At 39.6% G+C, this 22,670-nt stretch overlaps 1 protein-coding gene across 7 annotated transcripts in view; it reads left to right on the plus strand.

Moving 5' to 3' along the window:
* Map4 (microtubule associated protein 4) overlaps positions 1–22,670 on the plus strand; it is a 137,373-nt gene that overhangs the window by 47,909 nt on the left and 66,794 nt on the right. For 6 of the 7 annotated variants that reach the window (XM_013346523.2, XM_005347973.3, XM_013346524.2 and 3 more), the window contains one exon: positions 6,036–6,104. In XM_013346523.2, the coding sequence (XP_013201977.1) occupies positions 6,036–6,104 (69 nt within the window). Of the gene's footprint in view, positions 1–6,035; positions 6,105–9,818; positions 11,636–22,670 lie in introns of those variants that run through there. The other variant, XM_005347978.3, reaches the window with a different exon arrangement.

Here is a 22,670-nt window from a genome sequence, read left to right on the forward strand (position 1 = left end):
AAAAAAAAAAGAATCCTTGTAGGCTTTGTTATGGATTTCAACAAGATTGATTTCTCTGCCACCATTGTCTGTCACAAGATGTACATTGTGGGAGGAGGTAATTTGTCTGGTTCAAGAGTTCAATGAGCCTTTCATAAGTTAATTTATGTTTAGAAGTTGACCATTGGGTTTTTTCTAAGGTTAATAAGAAAAATTCTTTGACATCATGGTGTTGGCATTCAAGAGTTCCACAATAGCCCAGAATGGAATATAACAAAGGTTTATTTATTTGGGGATAAACTCACAGAGTAGTGATTTGAAGTCCTCTGCGTGCATTGGGAACTAAATTCTGCAGCCAAGAGGCCCACGCATGCTTTTTATCCACATTTATAGTATATGAGAGCACGCTCAAAGTGGAGCTGCTATTGACTGAAGGAGTTTGCACAGCATCTCCCCAATTTGTCTAAATGAGAGTTCTAAGCCTAATATAAAACTATATACAATAGCCGAGCGGTGGCAATCCCAGCACTTGGGAGGCAGAGGCAGGCGGATCTCTGTGAATTCGAGACCAACCTGGTCTACAAGAGCTAGTTCCAGGACAGGCTCCAAAGCCACAGAGAAACCCTGTCTCGAAAAACAAAACAAAAAAAAACTATATACAATAAGAACAAATATCAAGTATTGTTCAGGAAAAGAAGAGGCAAAACATAAATAAAAATTAGAATTACAGCCACCATGAACAATACCAAAAAAGAAACAAATGCTAAATGTTTCAATAGTTAGTCTATCCTAAGGAGTCTGAGTCTTTTATATTAGAAATGGCTTGGCTAAGTCATGAGTGGAAAGTAACTATGACTATCTAGTTATTGATCCCATCAAAGACTTGAGAAGGGAAATAATATTGCTTGATTAAACAGGAAGTGCAATCAAGCAACTTCTAAAAGGTGCAAGAAGTTAGAGGGACAACTGGCTACCTGGGCAATCAAATCTCATGTGCAACATTGGGGCAACTAAGTTTAGTTAAGGCCTAGAGTAACTGACAGATAATTTTTGTTGTTGTTTTCTTTGAGACAAGGTTTCTCTGTAGCTTTGGTGCCTTTCCTGGAACTAGCTGTTGTAGACCAGGCTGGCCTGGAACTCACAGAGATTCACCTGCCTCTGCCTCTCAAGTCTTGGGATTAAAGGCATGTGCCACCACCGCCCAGCCCATTTTTAACTGTTTTACTCTTTATGTAGACAATTGTAAGCCATCTAAATTCCAAAAGGATTTCTATTCATTAGATATTTTACTTTGTTTAGTCCATACTTTTGTTTCCTAGTTGTATGGTTATTTTTCTTGTCTCTTTGAGAGAGGTATGTCTTTTATAGACTCTACTGTTTGGGCTCGGGGTATAGCTTAGATTGTTTTGCTAGCTGTGTTAGCATGATTTGCCTGGGTGGTACTGGGTCTCTTTGAATGGCACCTTTTCCTCAGTTATTTATTGGAAGTTTTGTTTGAGAGATGCTGTGATGGATGACTGTCCTGTGCCTGCTTTTGGCAGTATATTGTCAGTGCTACCCCAGTGTGTCAGTGTCCATTCTGGAGGTGGGGGAGCTCTCCTCTCCTCCAGCTGTCACGGTCACTGGTGAGATAGTGTCCAGTATCTGCTCCATGTGGGAGGTGACGAATGATTGACTATAGTGGGAATGAAGATTGGTTAATGTGGAGAAGGGACAAACTTTGCTGTTCATCTATGCCACATTTAGCATGCGGTTTCTTTATGTATTTCTGTTTATTTTCATTTTTATGAATATTCTCATAATTTCTAGATCACTAGAGGCTGTCCTTTTAAATTTTATTTTTAGTTATGTGAATGGCTGTTTCTTTTTGTGCATATGTGTACATGAATTTGAGTATTTCCAGAGGTGAGAAGGATATTGGATTCTTTGGAAATGGAGTTATAGGCAGTTGTGAGCCCCCTTTGGAACTGAACCTGGGTCTGCTGGAGGAGCAGTATGCTCTCTTAAATACTGAGCCATCTGTTCAACCCCAAGGCTACCTCTCTTAATTTCTAGATTCTTTTTTCCTACTTTTTTTATAAGTAGTGTCTTCTTGTTTAGATAAGGCTGGCCTTAAATTCTCAGGCCATAATCCCTTAAGTATAGAGGTGACATTAAATATGTACCACCAGACTCAACTCTGCAGCTCTTTTTTTAAAAGATGTATTTAATTTTATTATGTGTATGAGTGTTGCCTGCATCACATGTCTGGGTACTGGGTAAATGCTTTTCATCTCTGGAGACCAGTAGAGGACATTAGACCACTGAAACATTTCTCCAGCCCATGCTTTTAAACACTTCTGCTAGTATGTTGAAGTTGACATGTTCCTTAGTTTGCCTTCTTTAAGCAAGAAATGGGGGGAGGATGAGAATTTTTTTTTTTTTTTGCATAATACTCATTTTGTCATGTTAGCCTTCTTCCTACCTGCCTATCCCTCTGCCTATATGTCCTGGATTCTCAGTGGTATTTTACTCTATGGTGAATCTTTTTATGGATATTTGACTTTTTTAAAATAGTGCTACAGCATTCTGTTTATATTAATTTTTCATCTCTTTATATAAATGATTTAAATACTGATAATATATTGTTGAGTTAATATTTCTCAATTGATAAATTGCCTGACTATATAGAAGGTTTGTTCTTTTCTGCCCTTTAGTCACTCTAGCTATTACCACATTATAAAGTAGTTTTATCACTTCCACAGGCAAAAAATAATTAATTTTTGTAAAATTTCCATTTTCTTATAATTTACATTTTTAAAACAGGACAGATTTTAAAAAATATGTTCTCTTAAGCTAGGGATGATGAATCTTAAGTGCTGATTGTTTGAGGAGAGGGACTTGATGCCAAGTGTGGGGTAGAACATAGCTGGCATCTCTTTGGATCAGGACAGTACATTATGTGAAGAATGAGCAGGGTACTTGTTATTTATGCATATTTAATGGAAACTTGTTTTTTTCACCCTTTTATCTCTTTTTTCTAATTAGTACTCTGATATATCATGCTTCTCTTTGTTCCTCTTAGATAACAGGGCAGTCTTTTCAGTTAACCATTACAGTGATTACTATCAAGGATTTCTGCTCTGAACACAGGGTCTAGACTGTTCGCTTCTAAAGAAAAAGCCTGCATTTGTTATTTTAGATAGTCTAGCTTCTAGATTTCCCTTTGTCTTTGAAAAGTATCTGTGAAAAATACCTCTGTACATCTTAATGTTGTGTGCGTGCCCAAGGCAAGATAGGTTTTTCTGTGTAGCCCTCTGTTATGGAACCCACTCTCTAGATCAGGAAACACAGAGATCCTCCCAAGTGCTGGGGTTATAGGCATGCACCACCACTGCCCAGCAAGTTTCCTTTTCTTTTTTTTCTTTATTAAATAAATTTATGTATTTATTTTTACATCTCAGCTGCAGTTTCCCGTTAAGATGAGTGTGTTTTCAGGGAGATGGGTGGGTGTGTCCAGAGCTGGTTATTAGGGAGGGTCCCTGCTCAGTCCATGCTCAGAGGCCTCTAAGACAGTTGGTTGTCTAGCCACCAAACTGGATGACTGCGCCATTTTCTTAAAATAAAACGTTTGAGATGTTATAAGATATAGCCTTGTAAGAATTCTTTTGACTGCCTATCTTGCTTGAACCCTCTCAAGAACACTCTCAAACAGGGACAGAAGAGGTAACACCATGGGGAAGACTTTTCAGGAGCATGATTCACTGGAAACTGTGGTCAGCATGAAATTGTGCAAATGCAGAAGTGCTAATTCTAGTCTAGTATCTTTCAGAAAATGTATGTCCCCTGTTGAATTTTCTGTTTGTTGCTGTTGTAAATAAGATCTCATCAAGATTATGTGTTTTTATTCATGTGCACACATGCCTGCTTATGTTTTGTGGAAGCCAGAGGGATATTTGGAGTGCTTTACTTTAGCTCCCTTTCCTGCTTTTCCCTTTTCTTTTCTTTGCTTTCTTTTCCTTTGCTTTCTTTTCATTTCCTTTTTCTTTCCTTCCCCCTTTCCCTTTTCTTTTCCTTTTCCCTTCCCTTACCCTCCCTTCTTTTCTTTTCCCCTTTTCTCCCCTCCCCTCTCCTCCCTTTTCTTTTTCTTTTCCTTTTCTCCTTTTCTCAGTGAACCTGGAGCCTGCTGATTTGACTAGACTGGCTGATCAACACTTTCCAGCACTGAGATCACTGGTGCTGCCATGCTTATTTGCTTGTCTGTTTTATGTTGCTGCTGTCTGGGCTATAAAATGAGTTGAAGGCCAGCCTGGGAAATAGGCATGACCCTGCTCAGAGAGAAAATCAATTGTTAGCAAGCTTATATGGTGTCAGAACACCCAGACTTAAAAATCCATGGAAAAGACAAGAATTGGAGGAAAAGCCCAGGGTTGGAGGTATAGTTCAGCAGTTAAATGCTTAGCTGCTAAAAGCAAAGCACTGAAGTGTAGAGCACTCTGGGTTTGATGCACATGAAATAAAGGAAAAATTCATCACTATCAGAATACAAAGCCCAGAAACAGACTAACACAAATGTTGTCGATTGATTTTCCAGAAAGTTGCACATTTGCACCAGGGCAAATATATTCAATAGGGCAAAGACAGTCTTCAACAAATTAATAATGCTGAGCAATTAGGTATCCATTTACGAAAACACAAAACCAGCCAGGTGTTGGTGACAGAATGCTTTAATCCTGGCAGAGGTCTGTTGGATCTCTGTGAGTTCAAGGCCATCCTGGTCTACAAGAGCTAGTTCCAGGACAGCTAGCACTGTTATACACACCAAAAAAAACCTTGACCTTACTTTTTATATATTTTCAGAGACAGGGTCTTCTGTAGGCCAAGCTGACCTCAAACTTACTTTTTGAGGAAGATCATGAACTTAGTGATCATCCTGCCTCACATCCTGAGTGCACCACTGTGCCCAGCTTTATGCAGTACCCAAAGACTTCCTGTCTGTGTGCAAACAAGCTTGAGACTAAACTGGAGACCCTGTCTCCAAACAAAAGGGAGGATTCTTGTCTCCCGTGACTCCTTCCGTCTCCATGTAGTCTATTCGTACAGGAGCACTGATGGTGTCCTGGAGCTCCGAGTGGATCACTTCAACTGAAATGTGCTTATTACTTAACCTGAGGTGCTCTATAGATTTGTTATTTTTAAATTGAATCTGTTAACAATCTCTAACAATTTATAGAATAAAGACATTTATGCCTGGCAGTGATGGCACACACCTTTAGTCCCAGCTCTTAAAGACAGAAGGCAGGTAGATCTCTCAGTTCAAGGCCAGCTGGTCTAAAGAGTGAGTTCCAGAACAGCCAGGTCTACAGAGTAGTTGGTGGGGGAGGGGAGGGATATGGACCAAGGGACTTTTTGCTTGCCTGCTGTCTGGGCTGTGGTGGTGGTGGTGGTGTTGGCAGTGGAGTATGCCTTTAATCCCAGCACTCGGGAGGCGGAGGCAGACAGATCTCTGAGTTCGAGGCCAGCCTGCTCTACAGAGTGAGTTCCAGGACAGGCTCCAAAGCTACAGAGAAACCCTGTCTCAAATAACAAAACAAATACAAAGGGAAAAAAGACCAAAAACAAACAAGATTTGTTTATGTTGAATAGATGGTTCTGCAAAACTCTCATGTACATACAATAAATAAATCTAAAAAAGAAAAAAAAAAGCCGGGCAGTGGTGGCGCACGCCTTTAATCCCAGCACTTGGGAGGCAGAGGCAGGTGGATCTCTGTGAGTTCGAGACCAGCCTGGTCTACAAGAGCTAGTTCCAGGACAGGCTCCAAAACCACAGAGAAACCCTGTCTCGAAAAACAAAAAACAAAAAACAAACAAACAAAAAAAGGCCTTTTCTGTGGTGACAGTACTGATGATGTGAGTGGGGCAGAAATTAGTGTGTTTCTTTTTACTGAATATTGACAGTTTGATGTGCTTTGTACTGCTTAATACTACAAATAGTAACAAAAATTACATAGTCAATGATTTCTTTTTTATTTTTACTTTGTTTTACAATGCATAATTATTCTTTGCAATTATTGCAGGTATTTCATCTTCTAAACCAACACTTCTAGCCAATGGTGATCATGGGATGGAAGGGAATAACACTACAGGTAAGTGGTCTTTGTAAGCTCTTGAATATTATTATGGAAGTATATGAGTTATTATTGAGAACCTTGCTGTTCCTGTTGGATGTATTTTAACCCAGGGCATCTCTCAACAACAGAAAGAAAAGAGTTTGCTTTCATAGGCCTTGTATGTTTACTGAAAGTGATCCACATAAGAATTGGATCAATCTTAAAGATGTAAAAAACCCATCACTTTGATATATGAGAATCCGGTACTCATTTTAGTATTAAGAAACCTACAGTGGCCAGGCATGGTGGCACTCGCCTTTAATCTCAGCACTTGGGAGGCATAGATCTCTATGAGTTTGAAGCCAGCCTGGTTTACAAAGTGAGTTCCAGGATAGTTAGTGCTGTTACAGAGAAACATATCTCAAAAACAAACCAAAGAAAAGAAAGTAACCCACAACAGTAAATCAAAGTGCTTTGTGTTCTGGTCTTCAATTTTTTTCTCTCCTTTATCTTTTCTCTTAACTGTTCATTTTGGGATTTATTTCTTTTAACTTTTAGCCCAGTACTAGGGCTATGATATTCTTTCAGCACTGAGTTCCCTTAGTCTCTTACCTTATAACCAGCATTAATCCCCTCCCCTTCATTCCCAATGTATTTATAATGAGCAAAATTGCCAGAGTCATAGCAGGAGTATGCCCACATGGAATGTGTTGTATTATATAAAACTTAGGTAGCCTGCATGAGAGTCAGGCGCTGTATTTTTGACTTTTAGTGCTCAAGCAGGGTGCATTGTTCTTGCATCAGAAAACTCTTAACTCTGGGGTGCAGCATTTTGATTCACATCAGTACATTGAGGCAAGCACAAGATGTACTTTTTTTTTTGTTTCAATTTTATATGATTGAGCCATGAAAAGCCTTTCATTTAACTACCATAGAGTTGTTCAGCTGTAAATGTTTCCAAAAGCCTTTTGTTAGCAGTAACAGTTTTTTTAATGTACTCTTTTTTATTTTTATTTGTTTTTAATTTGATTTTTATACGAATGTGCGTGTATGAGTTGATTTATACCATATGTGTACAGGAGCCTGAGAAGACCAGAAGAATATATTAGATGCCCTGGAACTGGAGTTACAGATAGTTGTGAGCCATCATGTGGTCGCTGTAAAATGAATTCAGGTCCTCAGCAAAAGCAGCAAGTGCTGCTGACCATTTCTCCAGCCCTGACTTTTTTTTTTTTTCTAAGTTTAAGAAATGTTCTAAGATGAATTTAGTGACCCAGGCCTGTACTTGGAAGGCAGAGGCGGGAAGAGCACAAATTCCAGGCCTCAATAGAGTGAGTTACTGGCCAACCTGGGTAATTTATTAAGACTTTATTTCAAAATAAAACACCCAATGATGTAGTTTAGTGGCAGTTACTTGCCAAACATGTATGAGACCCTAGGTTCAACTTCTAGTATCTCCCCCTAAAAAAGAAAAATGTACATATCTTATACCTCAAAGAAATTGAAGTTTAGGTTCTATTTTTTACTCCATAAAATTGGCTTTCTTATTAGCAATTCATATGTACTGTACTTTGAAAACTAGGAACAAACTTAAATAAGTCATGTTATCGTCAAACGAATTGACTTTTTTTTATTTTTAACTTGGATAGTTGTACTCATATATATTGATTATTCCTGCTCCTGCTTTGGAAGGAAGACTATGATTTGCAGGGATTACTGCTAGTGAGGAGCAGTGGTTTCAGCACGAGTGCTGTTTGCTCACAGCTGTAACTCCAAGGTTTGGCAGGCATTTTGAGGCCAGTTTGGACCTTAGGACAAGTCCCTTTCTCAACAAAACAAAACAAAACAAAAAACAAAAACTAACAAACAAACCAGGACTAGAAAAAGCACTCAGTATTGAAGAGCTATATTGCTCTTGCAGGGCCCTAAGTTAATTTCCATCAGGGCTATGTTGAGTGTGTGACAACCATCTGTTACCTCCCCTCCAGGGGATCTCTCCCTCTGGCCTTTGGGTACAGCTGCTGTCACACGTGCATCCCTACACACAGACATACTCACACGTGTACACATAATTAAAAACAAAAGCAACTCTTAAAACAAAAAGCAAAAAAAGTAAATTCAGTATTTTTAACCTGGAGTTAATGTTGGAAGGGATGGAGAATATGAATTGTTGTTTGTAGTAAGTGGGTATTGCTGTTTTTTTTTAATAACTTATTTAACTTTATTTTATGTGGATTGATGTAAACGTGTCAGAATTCCTCGAACTAGAGTTATAGATGGTTCTGAGCTGCCATGTGGGTGCTGGGAATTGAACCTAGGTCCTCTGAAAGAGCCAGTCCTCTTAACCACTAACCATTCCTCCAGCCTCTTGGGTTTTTTTTTTTTTTTTTTTTTTTTTTTTTTTTTTTTTTTTTTTTTTTTTCGAGACAGGGTTTCTCTGTGGCTTTGGAGCCTGTCCTGGAACTAGCTATGTAGACCAGGCTGGTCTCGAACTCACAGAGATCCGCCTGCCTCTGCCTCCCGAGTGCTGGGATTAAAGGCGTGCGCCACCTTTGCCTTTTTTTTTTTTTTTTTTTTTAACACAGGAAAGAACAGCTATCAAATCTAAGTTAGACTTCTTCTCTAACAGGATGTCAAGCCTGACCAGAAAAGACTTAGTGGGTTTTTTTGGTCACTGTTGTTTTACTTTTTAAGATTTATTTTATTTTTATTTGTGTGGGGGGAGGTGGGAGGGAGATAGCATGGGGTCTCCTGAAGCTGCAGTTAGTTGTAAATCATCTGATGTGGGTGCTGGGAATCAAACTCAGGTACTCTGAAAGAGCCATTTCTCCAGCCCTGAGACTTAGTGTTTTAAATAATGTTGATAGTACGGTGGCTGGGGCTCGGCTATGTGTGCCCAGGACATAGTTTTGAAACATGGAGAGTATTCTGATGACACCAGGGGAACTGTTTTGCTCTTTAGTGACTTGCCCATTGACACCATAAAAACTTGTCTTTCTGCCTTTGGATATATTTCCTTAGGTAAAATGTTGTGTTCACATCCGAATTGTCTGGGTTCTGATGTGGATCTCTTTTCATTGCTTTTCAAAATAGGTGTATTAGTTGGGCTGTGGTGGTGCACGCTTTTAATCCCAGCACTCAGGAGGCAGAGGCAGGCGGTTCTCTGTGAGTTCGAGGCCAGCCTGGTCTACAAGAATTAGTTTCAGGACAGGCTCCAAAGTTACAGAGAAGAAAGCATGTCTTAAACACACAAACAGGCCGGGTGGTGGTGGCACACGCCTTTAATCCCAGCACTCGGGAGGCAAAGGCAGGCAGATCTCTGTGAGTTCGAGGCCAGCCTGGTCTAGAAGAGCTAGTTCCAGTACAGGAACCAAAAAGCTACGGAGAAACCCTGTCTCGAAAATTAAAAAAACAAACAAACAAACCCAGATGTTTTACTGAGTATAGAGATTTCATTAGAGGAGGAAGCAGAGTAGGTGAAGAGTGCATGTTTCGGGGAGCATGTTGTGATTTGCTTCTGATTTGCTGTCACTAACTAGAGCATCTGGCTTAGTGCCCCTCTGAAAACTCCTCTCTCAGTTTTCCTCAGGTGTTGTCTGTAGAGCTTAGAGAGGAGAGCTCCACTAATAGCATAGTGGAGTTGATGAGCATCTTGCTGTATTGAACTTGCTGTTTACTAATGACCTGTGCTTTTCCACCCTTTCCTTCCCCTTCCTGTTTCTTCCTCCCTTTCTATTTTTCTCCTCCTAGAAGCCTAGCGTGTCTCTCAGCACTGGGGCTGCCGCAACACCAGACCAGTGATCTTTCCTAAGCACCGTTACACTTCTAAAACCCTCAGCATTTTGCAGCTTTGCTTTTCCTTCCGGGACACCATGTAGAAGAAACTGAGGGTAGTTCTTCGGGGCCTAATTCTGCTGATGCCTGAACAAGCCACCTGCTTCTTGGGTTCTGCAGGGCTTGATGGAACCTCCTTTCCCTTTGTGAGCACAATGTGCAGAATGAGTTCTTTTGATTTTAGTATTTTTATAAAAGTCATCAAATGTTATTTCTTTTTCTTGATCTCTTTTAGATTTATTTTATCATTTATTTCAGTCATATTTTTCTTTAAACATTTTTTAGTTGGCCTTTTCCATTTTTTTCTTTTCTTTTTTGCATAATCAATGGGGGAATCCATATGCTGTAAAACCAATTGAACCTGTGCTTTCATAAAGGGGTTGAGGTCACCGAGCTGCAGTGAATTTCCCTTTCCTGCCCTTCCTGTTTCCCTCTGTGAGCTTGCTTTTGGTGACAGTTAGGCTTTCAGATCACCAGTATTTCTTTCTACCTTACTAAAATCTGAATTATTGTTTTCCAGTTGAAAAATTATTTCTCTGAATGAAATTGTTATTTATGCTGGGTGTTGTGGTGAGTAGCTTTAATCCCAGCCTGAAGAAGCTGGCTCATCTCTGAGTCCCAGCCAGCTAGGGCTACACAGTGACACCCTGTTTTTAGTTGTTTTTTTTTTTTTTTGTCTTTGTTATTTTCAGGGTGGACTGAAATTGTTTTTATCATAAACTGTCTTACCTATTTGTCTAGAGTTTCTGAAAATTTGACAATACAATTATTGTAATTTTTTAAACAAAATATTTGAAGTTACTTTTTGAGCAAAATCATAAAGTAAGAATTGGGAAGTTAAAGAAAATTGGAGCATAGCTTTAATGTTCTTGACTTTTGCAGATAGGACAGAGGGTAATGTAGGATAAAAAGCATTTTCTCCTGAACAACAAAAGAAGCCACCATAGAACACTTGAGAAGCACCGACAGCTTAGCAAGCTTCTAAGGCAGCTACACTGAGGGCCTTCATGCCAGCCAGAGCTCACCCGCTGCAGCCCGCCTTCCTATGTTAGTGTCACTCAGGCTAGCCTTAACGTACCGGACTCAAGCATTCCCTTCCTTGGCTGAGATTCCATGTAGGTGTTCATGTGCCTAGCTTCTAGTCAAATTGTTGTCCGATTGTTCCAAAAATTGCATTCAGGATTAGGATCTGTTTACGTTCTGAAGTGCTTTTTTTCTGCAACATTCCAGTAGGATTGGTGTATCATATATGCAGTCCTCTGTGTAAAATCCTTTATCATGAAATGAGAGTTTACATTCTTACTTTGTCTCATTGATACTTTTTCTTCATTTTTCCAAAGAAATTAAACAAAAGAACATAAAACCTAGAATCATTTAAGACAAGCACTATGGAACCTTAAATTAAGCTTTGGGTTTTTAGGAGAACATAAATCCCAGGCCATGTTTGAGATATTAGTGGAATTCTGATATAAGAACTGGAATGTAAAATGTGCTTTTTATTTGGTCTTCTGACAAAAAACTAACTTTGAAACCTGGTTGTAATGGTTCACGTTAAAGAGATTTCAGTAAGTAAGATTAGTCAGGATTTCTAGAAGTAGGAGGCCAGCCTGAGGTATAATGTTAGTTCAAGGCTGCCCTGAGCTTCACAAAACCTTGTCTCAAAAACAAACTGCCCTGCTGTAGTAGCCTTTAATCCTAACACTCAGGAGGCAGAGGCAGGTGGATCTCTGTGAGTTTGAGGCCAACCTGGTCTACAGAATGAGATCCAGGACTGCCAGGGCTGTTAAACAGAAAAACCCTGTCTTTGAAAAGCAACAACAAAACCAAACAAATTCCCCCCAAATATACTATTGGATGGTAAAGTCAGAGTATCTAGAAGATTTAAGAAAGTCCTTGCAGTGACTTCTGCAACTGAAGCATTGTCTTCTACAGGCCCATCGCAAGGCTGATGTCTGTACTGTGCACTCCTGTAGGTCTAGGTACAGCATGTCTTCCAAGCTGTTGACAACAGTGTGAAATTCTTGTAGGAAAGCATGACATCAGATAGAACATGCTTTTATACACAGACACAGACACACAGACACACAGACACACACACAGACACACAGACACACACACACACACACACACACACACACACACTGCTTTTTTCCCCCTTTTTACTGAGGGGTGGGAGATTTAACCCAGAGAACTTAAAAAAAATTAGCATTTGCTTTTTAAAGTCATGTTTGGTATGTTTCTGTTGCTTTTTAAGCAGTCTCCATAGCTTTTCTTGTACCGGACAGTTATATAATGGCAGGCAGGAAATGTCACATGCACTCATATTTCATAATTGACATTGTTTTATTCCATTTTATGTTTATTTTGCTTAAAAATTTTAAATGTGTTTTCTTTATGAGTTTGTAAATGTTAATTTTCTGCTAATAGCCAGATGAAATTTAAAGTAGTTTGTTAGCTCCATTTGTTGCATTTAGATATTATATTTTGAAAGTAATAATGTTTCATATATAGCTACTTAAGAAGTAGCCTGTCCCTTGAAAAGAGAGTGCTGTGTTACCATGATGATCACGGAGTATATGGGGCCTTTGTACTTAAATGTGATGATGATTCTCATTCTTCCTCCAACCCTCTATCATCCAATATTGAACATGTAGAAGTCTATTTAACCCCACCTTTTTTTAAAACAAATTTTTAGCTTCATCTGTATTTTTTGTGACTTAGACTTTTAACAGTTTGTATATTGGGACATTTTACTGTGTCATTGTGCTAAATAAATTACACTAATAAACATTGTACATTAACATTTTATGAACTGGATTTTGGCTGGGGTCTTAATTATTGAAGTATATTACTTATCACTTTGAGGCTTAAGTTATCAGTCTAACAAAGCTTTGGATCCCACTTATAATTCTGTAGTTTTATGGACTTCTCTCAAGCATTTTCACTTAACTCTGTTATTCAGAATCTGAGCATTAGGAAGCTCAATTGACTGTTGATAGTTTGGTAGCACCTGCAGTGTTGGCAGAATGGTAAAATGATCTAAAAGGCATATCTTCTGTGGTATATTAATTGTTACATTATGTATGGTACCATATTTAAAATTATGTATTCACAGTTTTCTTGTAATACCTTCTGGGTTTATCTAATACAATTTGTTATGTTCAGTAATATTTAAATGGTGCAGTATGTAGAATGTTGTATTTGTACAATAGAAAAGTTTGCAAATGTAGTATGATGGCTGGATTAAAACACTTTTTAGGAGTCTAGGGATGGTGGTATATGTTTGTAATCCTAGAATTTAGGAATCAGAAGCAGTAAGATTGAGAGTTCCAAGCCAGCCTGTCATGCATAGCAAGATTTTTGTTTCAAAATGGGCAGGAAATGTAAAGTGCAGTATAGATTTTCATTTTGTTTTGAGATAGGGTCTGGCTATGTAGCCCAGGATGACCTTGGATTTTTTTTTTTTGTCAGTTCTCATGGCTTAGCTTCCTGAGTGCTGGGAATTATAAGCATATGCCACCATACTGATGCTCAGTGTAGAATTTAAATACTGTAAAAACTATTTTATAGTTCTTACTAACTTTTTATAGGTATGTCTCACATAAAAGTTACTTGTGATGGGCCAGGTTGTCCTCCAGTGTTTGCCTCAGCCTCCCTGTGACTGATTACAGGTGTATGCCACCATGTCATGTAGAAACAATTACTATTGGAACAATTCTTGCTGGAAACCGAAACCTGCCTATGATTTGGTTCTTCCTTCTCATTTACTATGATAATACGGTGAGATGAGAGAGTGTTTTAGGCAGAAACATAGTGCATAATGGACAAATGCAGAGTGCTACTATATGTAAAACTAGATCCTCCAGCAGTGTTGCTGGCTATTTCTATTGTATTTGGAATAGGGAGATTTCTTGAAAATTTCTTGTGTGAGCCGGGCGGTGGTGGTGCACGCCTTTAATCCCAGCACTCGGGAGGCAGAGGCAGGCGGATCTCTGTGAGTTCGAGACCAGCCTGGTCTACATAGCTAGTTCCAGGGCAGGCTCGAAAGCCACAGAGAAACCCTATCTCGAAAAAAACAAAACAAAACAAACAAAAAAAAATTTCTTGTGTGTGTCTGTGTGTGTGTGTACATGCACATAATGGTCTATGTGGATATGAATATAGTGTATATTTAGGTGTGCATGCATGTAGATATTTTTATTGTGATAAATTTTCTGTGATGTGATATCTGCCCTGAAGATCATTTCAGCCTCAAAATAGTAGAAACTCCTATGTTTGATATCTGTAATACTGAAGGTGTGCTATATGCTTTTTTTATTTTTCTGTCTTTTGTCTCATCCGATAAAAGATCTCATAACAGGCTGGGCAGTGGTGGTGCACACCTTTAATCCCAGCACTCAGGAGTCAGAAAGCAGTTGAATCTTAGTGAGTTTGAGGCTAGCCTGGTGTACAGAGTGAATTCCAGGATAGTCAGGACTATTACACAGAGAAACCTTGTCTAGAAAAACAAAAACAAAACAAACAAACAAACAAAAAAGATTCTTAACAGATACATGAGTCTTTAATATAAACAGCTTCTACAATCAGTCCATGAACTGACATGTCATTATCGAAGTTCAAACATAAAATGTCACATTATAATCCTAAATATTTACATGGTAATCTGTCCTCATTTTTCTCTCTCCACCAGAAATCTTAGGATCAAAGTTTATTTCTTTTTTTTTTTTTTGTGGCATATAAGCCAACTATTGGAGACATTAGTAACATACTAGCAATCAATGCTTTGTAAAGTTTTTATGGTTTTGTTTTGTTTGTTTTTTTGGTTTTTCAAGACAGGGTTTCTCTATTTAACCTTGCGGTCAAGCTGACTTTGAACTCAAAAAGATCCACCTGTCTCTGCCTCCCAAGTGCTAGGACCAAAAATGTGCATCACTACCTCCTGGGCCTGTTGTTTCTTAATCATTTTCTGATACAAGTTTTCTTCTTAGGAAATTTCACATATATAATTAATTTTAATTTAGAAAATTTATTGTTTAAATTTCTAGGGTGTTTTTAGGAAAACGTAGAGTTACTAAAGAAAAGTGAGATAGAGCTTCCAAAAGGGAGAAGTTGCAAGGGAGGAGTACCCAATTTTAGGGTTCTTAGGGCCCTATAGTAATAGCTCTTGAGGCTGGGGAGATGGCAGTAACATGCTTGCCTCACAAACTTCAGGACCTGAGTTCAGTCCTCAGTACCCATATAAAAAGCTGGGTGTGGCAGACTTCCTGAGGTGACAAACACAAACATGCACGTCTTCACCTAAGCTCACGACAGACAAAAGTAATGATTGCACCAGTATCTACTGAACATCTTATTGGAATTACTGTTAAGTGAGGGTTACATACACGGAACACGGATAACACAGAAGTAGCTGCACCACAAGAAAGCCCACTCCAACATGGCTCCGGAAGCCTTTAGCACTGCAACTTGAAGGTGGCTCCCAACATGTCTTTCCACTCCCCAATAACTGTTTGTAGGGGCTTTCAGTAAATAATCTTCCATGTTTTTGTCCTGCATGTCTGACCTTTTAACCTCCTGAGACTTATGAGCATCCTCTTCCTCTCTGAAGGCAGTGTTTTGCTTTTGGAGGACTTGGCCATACAACAGGTGAGGACACTGAGGAGGCATATCCCTGGAGTTCATTGGTCAGCCAGCCTACCTGATGGACTCCAGGCCAATGAGAGACTTTGTTTCAAAGATACTAGAAGGCTGCCTGTCTTCTTCCTTCGTTCCTTCGTTCCTTCCTTCCTTCGTTCCTTCCTTCCTCCCTCCCTCCCTCCCTCCCTCCCATCTATTTTTTTTTTCTCTCTTTCTCGCTCCCTCTGTCTCTCTCTTTCCTTTTTCTTGAGACAGGATCATGCTATATATCTTTGACTGTTCTGGAACTCACTGTATAGATGTGGCTGGCCTTGAACTCACAGACATCCACCTTGTGCCTCCCACAACAACAACAAATGTTGATGTATGCCTTTAATCCCAGCACTCAGGATTAGTTCTAGAGAACACCCAGGTCTACACAGAGAAACCCTGTCTTAGCAACAAAAAGACATGCCATCACAACTGACTGGAGATCATTCTTTTTAGTTTTTCGAGACAGGGTTTCTCTGTGGCTTTGGAGCCTGTCCTGGAACTAGCTCTGTAGACCAGGCTGGTCTCAAACTCACAGAGATCCACCTGCCTCTGCCTCCCGAGTGCTGGGATTAAAGGCATGCGCCACCATCGCCCGCCTTGGAGATCATTCTTGATGAGGTTTGAGGTTGTCCTGGCCTCCACACAAGTAATACCCCAACCACCACCACCACCACCCAAAACAATCACAGCATGCTGGAGCTTGTATAAGAAGGATGAACACAAATGATAAGTGTGGCTAGGTTCGGAAAGGAACTTCCAGAAGGCAGTAAAATGTTATAAGATTTATTATGCTATTTTATTAAGTGATTTACCTTAAAACTCACAGTAATCTTTTTGACAAAAACTGGAAAAACTGACCACCTAAATCTCAAGAAGCAATCCAAGTAGCAAAAACAATCTTGAACAGAGTTAAATTTCAAAACTTCATGTGCTGACTGTGAATAAATCTGCCGTTGTGATACTAAGGCTCTAGGCATGGCAGTGGTGCATCTCTGTAGTCTTAGTGCTTGGGAGATGGAGCAAGAGGACCGTGAGTTCAAGATTAGTCAGGGCTACCTAGGGCCCAGTTTGAAACCAAACGATCATGCTGATAGATATCTAGACCAAGGAATAAAATGGGAAGCCAAGAAATGAATCTTTGTACATATGTTGGGATGATTTTGGACACAGATGACAAGGTAGTCATTAGGGAAATTACAGCTTTCCCAACAAATGGTGTTGGGAAATCTGGATATTCATATATAAAAGAATCTTTATGGTACTGGAGAAATGACTTAGCAATTAAGAATATTGACTGCTCTTCTAAAGGACCCAGGTTCAATTCTCCGTACCTACTTGTGGGCTTATAACCATTGGTAACTCTAGTTCCCAGGGATCTGATATGCATTTGGGGCACTCATATATTGAGGCAGAATACCCATATTCATAAACTAAAAATAAATCTTTCAAAAGAGGACAGGATGGGTGGGTGGGCTAGACAAAATAGTGGGTACCTTTAATCCCAGAGAGGCAGAGGGAGGTGTATCTCTTTAAAACTCATACACACATTACACAAATAAACAACCCAAGCTCAATATCCAAAAAAAAAAGACTCTAGCCCAAATGAAAAAAAAAAAATCTGAGACAGCAAGAGATTATAACAAGTTTAAAGTTAGCCTGGGCTATTTAATGAGACCTTATTTCAAAAACAAAATAACAATAAGAAATTGCTTAGAGATGTTTCACCAATAAAACTAAAAGTAGGGCCTGGGTGGAGGTTGCACACCTTTAATCCCAGCAGTCGGGAGGCAGTTCGAGGCCAGCCTGATCTACAGAGCGAGTGCTAGGACAGGCTCCAAAGCTACACAGAGAAACCCTGCTTCGAGAAAAAAAAAGTCAAAACAATAAAACCAAAAACACCCCTAAAAAGTAGGAACTTGAACAGACTTTTGTTCACCCATATTTATAGATGCATTATTTATATTAGCCAAAAGATAGAAGCTACTCAGATGTTCTGTCAAACAGGAGTGGATAAATAAAATGTGGCATGTGAACTCTTGATGTGGCTATAGCATGGGGAACCTTATGATGAGACATCCTAATTGAAAGGGGGATGTAGGATAGAGTTAGATTTCTCGCCTGGCCTGCTCAAGACTATAAGTTCAGATCCCTGGCACTGCAAAGCAAACAAGCCAATTGCAGAAGACAGATGCTGTGTGATAACATTTAAATCAGACTCCTGGAAGAGGGCTGGAGAGATGGCTCAGAGGTTAAGAGCATTGTCTGCTCTTCCAAAGGTCCTGAGTTCAATTCCCAGCAACCACATGGTGGCTCACAACCATCTATAATGGGGTCTGGTGCCCTCTTCTTGTCTGCAGGCATACACATATGCAGAGTATTGTATACATAATAAATAAGTCTAAAAAATTGTATTAAAAAAAGACTCCTGGAAGAGTCAAGTTTATAGCAGCCTGAAGAAATTGAGGATTTTAGTTTTGCAAAATAATAGTTGTAGCGAGAATACATAAATATGTAAATACTGTTTAAATGCTAGGCAGTTTATGGAACATTTTTGTAAGAGCAGATATAACTCCCATGAAGATTAAAAATTGAAATTGCCATTTGCATGTAGAACTCAGCATTTCAAGTTTTAGATGTCCTAAACTGAACTCATTATCCCCCCCCTTTCCACCTACAAAAGAATAATACCCAAACAAAAACACCTACTCCCAGTATCATTAAATGCAAACTCTGTCCTTTAGCAAGCTGGCTAAAACATCTGTCTTACCATAATTTCTCTCACCCATGTCTAGTTTTTCAGAAAAAGACAGATCCTGACCATGTCTGGGTATACCCCCAACTGGCATTTCTCTAGTTGTAGCTACCACCTAACACCCGAATTATACCCTAGCTTACTTCTGCCTGCCTCCTGCAGTGTATATTCTTTAAAAATACCTAATGGGGGCAGGGGAGCACTGGGGAAATGGCTGAGAAGAGCACTGGCTCCTCTTTCAGGGCCCCCAGGTGCGGTTCCCAGCAATCTTATTGTGGTTGGCAACCAGTCCTAACTCCAGTTTCTGGGGATCTTATTGGCCTCTGAGGCCACCAGGCAATCACATAGTACACACAATCATGCAGTGAAAACACACATACACCTAAAATAATAATTAAAATGTTTTAAAAAGTAACTGGTGTGATCCTGCATATAGATCACAGTTGATTTTTGTTTTGTTTTTTTAAATCTGAGAGCCCTCCAGTGGTAACTTATGTTAAAGAAAAAGCCTCAGCCAACATACTACTAGAAGGGACCGCAAGATATCCCTGTCATCTCACTAACCATATTTCTAGTCCTCCCTGTATTTACTTTGCTTTGTTGATGTTGCCGAGTTCCTTCAGGGTACCAAGTTACCTGGAAGCCATTGTAGAAATCTGGCAGATATGTTCCCATGAGGACGCTCACAGTGGTGCTTACCAAAACTGTCTGCCACGACTACCACTCAATGTTCTTCAAAGCAGAACACTATGGAAGAAAGAATAAAAAGCAGTGGAATGGAGAAGACGTGCCCTTCTAAGTGTGCTCTGTACTTAACAACTGCCAAAGGAAATGTTAACAGGACCCATGAATACATCTGGAGGCGAGTTGCAGTAAATGGATGACTGGCACTCTACCTTTTTGGCTACATAGCTTTATATGCTCTTTTCTACATACATCTGAACTCTGTGACAATAAACCAGTAATATGTTTTTTACCTTCCTCCTGTGATGAAAAGGCCCTGACCACTCTACAATCAGTGTCTTTGTTGCAATGTATTTGTCGAGATTTATTACATGTTTAATTTCTCTTGTGTTCATGGGATTAGGTTGTACATTAGCATGTTTGCGTAGATCAGAGGACAACCTGCCGGAGTAATATTTGGAACTCAGGGATTGAACTCGGGTCATCAATCTTGACTTTTACTTTTACTAGCTAAGCCATCGTCTTTCCTGCCATCTCTTTGTCTGTCTGTCCGTTCATCCATCCATCCACTTTTAAACACACACACAGTCTCAGGTAGCCTACGCAGGTCTTGATCTTCCTGCCACTTTACACCCTGAGAGTTAGTGACTTAAGTATGTTCTAGCTCATGTGGTTTCTTTGGTGTTGGAGACTAAACCTAGGATTTTGTCTATGGTAGGCAAGCACTTTACAAACTAAAGTTCACTCCTAATTCCCTGTTATTTTTTTAAATATTTATTTATTTATTTATTATGTATACAATATTCTGTCTGTATGCCTGAAGGCCAGAAGAGGGCACCAGACCTCTTTACAGATGGTTGTGAACTCAGGACCTTTGGAAGAGCAGGCAATGCTCTTAACCACTGAGCCATCTCTCCAGCCCCGCTGTTTGTTGTTTTTTGAGACAGAGTCTTACTATGTATCTCTGTATGGCCTAGTTCTATTCTTGCTGTGTAGTCCAGGCTAGTCTAGACTTTCAAAATTTCCCAGGTCTATCTTCTATATGCTGCCAAGGTTACAGTCATGAACTATCACACTAATCTCATAAATTAATATTCAGTAATTCATAATAAAGGAAGAAGGAAATGGTTAGAATTCATACATTAAGAGGTATGTTGATTTAAGCCTGTAATCCCATCACTGTGGTAGAGACAGGAGCATCAGGGAATTCAAGGTCTTTGTCCATAGAGCAAGTTCAAGATCAGACTGGCACATGTGAGATCCTGTTTCAAACAAAACAAACAAACCTGTTTAGGGTAGCACATACCATTATTCCTAGTACTAAGGAGGTGATGGTAGAAGTCTTAGAGTCAGCCGGACAGTGGTGGCGCGCGCCTTTAATCCCAGCACGTGGGAAGCAAAGACAGGCAGATCTCCGTGAGTTCAAGGCCAGCCTGGTGTACAAGAGCTTGTTTTAGGATAGCCAGGCCTGTTATACAGAGAAACCCTGTCTTCAAAAATTCAAGCAAATTTGAGGCTACCCTGGGACACACAAAAATCTCTCATCCCAATAAAATATACATGAAAGAGGAAATATATAAAACTATCATAGTTTTCAGTTTGGTGTCATGACACATGCCTGTAATCCCAGAACTCAAGAGGCAGTGACAGGCCTCACTGAGTCTGACGCCAGTCTATCCACATAGAATGTTATAGGACAGCCAGGATGATATAAAGGGACTCTTTCTCAACAAACAATAAAACAGAAAGAAACCTGTTGTGTGGTTCTCATTTGTGTTATTAGTCATAAGACCATTGTTAATTTTGGTCACAAACCCAGTGGCTTTCTTTTAGATTGGGATCACTTTGCCTTGCCCTGTCAGGCCTGGAGGTTTCCTGTTTAGAACTCACAAAACTCACAAAGCTCCACCTACCTCTGCCTTCCAAGTGCTGGGTTTTAACATACACATCACCATACCTCGCCTTTCTATATTACCAGTTTTATATTTCCCTTTCTTTAGGCAGAGCTTGAGCTAGTTGAATGTCTTTACCTAGTGAAATGATTCCAATTTTCATTCCCTAGTTCAACTTAGTTTTTGTTCCTGAAGTTTTCCATTAATTTTGGCAAGGAAGTTTGAAGAGGTACCTCAAAGGGTCCCCTGGTTTCTAGATAGAGTCTTCCTGGCTTTCTTCATATAGTAACTTCTCATTTATAATTGAGCTCAGTCATTTCAGCCAGTAGGTTCAGACTATTGATTCAGTGACATAAAGAGTCCCAGTTGACCAAATTGGCAGTGAGTCCCATCTTCTGATTTAATTGCATCATTAGTGGTGTAGGCTGGTAGATGTATTTCCTCTTTGGAGACTAAGACTTCCAAATTACTAGAACTCAATTGGCAGAGTGAAGCAACATTTTTGTGATGGATTATTTGGTTCTAGAATGGGGACTGGCGGGAGCTTAGGGTATGGCTCAGAGGTAGAATGTGTGCTTAGTATGTGTGAGGACCAGGCTTCAAACACATAAACAAAAACATGAATGAACCCACCTGCCTTCTCCTTGATTCTGAATGTGTGTATTGTGGCAGTAAGAGAGACAGCTTTATGTTAAGATCTTTGATTCAAAGCATTGATTGTCCCTTCAGAGTGTTGTCTCCTAAATTAACAAGGAGCAGTTCTTTCTCTTTAAATTAGGCCTTCTAGGTGATGGCTATGTTGAAACCATTGAATCTTCCATTCTGTGATTCTTTGCTCTTAAAATAACCATTCCTCACTTGGTTAGAAGCAGAGTTACACAAAATGTCAGGATGTTGATATAGGCATTCTCCTGTAAAACCATTTTATTTTGATGAGAAAAAAAATGTATATTTCTCTCCCATTTTGGAAGATCAGTGGCTAGCATGTTTCATCTGAGGAAAAGCAATATAATGGTCTCATCATTGGTCCATTCTGTAGATACTTGCTAGCTTTAGCCAAGTAAGATTTCTGTGGGGGATGACTTGTGTGGTTGAGTCCATGCATTGTCACCATGGCAACTGAGTCTGTCAATCAAGCACTATAGTCTTTAGAGAAATAACATGACTTACAGGTATTATGTCATCATTGTCTTTCGGTGTTTCTGTGGGTGGGGCTGTAGCGATATAGTAGTTTCTCACTTTGGGGAATACCAGCATGTGATATAAACCCATTAATCAGTTGACCACGTGGAACTCTGAGGAGGCCACTAGCATGGGTTGAGGAGGAAGCAAAAGAAGACAGCAGTGAATGAGTTTGAATCCTCTGCTGTGTAACTTGGGTCTTTGGACCTGCTCGATTTTAATCTGTTTCTACTTTATAGTAGGTGGGTACTGCTTGTGCCTAGTTAGAAGGGTAGGTTGCACAACATGCAGGTTACATTGAGGGACTACAGGGTCATGTTATATTATGTCTCATGGTTAGGCATTTGGTCTCCACTAAGAAGCAATAGAAAGAAGATGGGCATAAGAATCTATGCTTGTAATCCTAGGACTTGGTAGGTGGAGGCAGGAAGATGACACTAAAGATCATCCTCAGGGCCTTTGAGGTGGCTTAGCAGGAAAAGACCTCACTGACATGCCTGATAACTTGAGTTCATTCTTTAAACGCCAGAAGGTGGAAGGAGAGACCTATTTGTGTACACACACACACACACACACACACACACACAC

Source organism: Microtus ochrogaster, chromosome 5, assembly GCF_000317375.1.
Source record: "Microtus ochrogaster isolate Prairie Vole_2 chromosome 5, MicOch1.0, whole genome shotgun sequence".
NCBI classification, from domain to species: Eukaryota; Metazoa; Chordata; class Mammalia; order Rodentia; family Cricetidae; genus Microtus; species Microtus ochrogaster.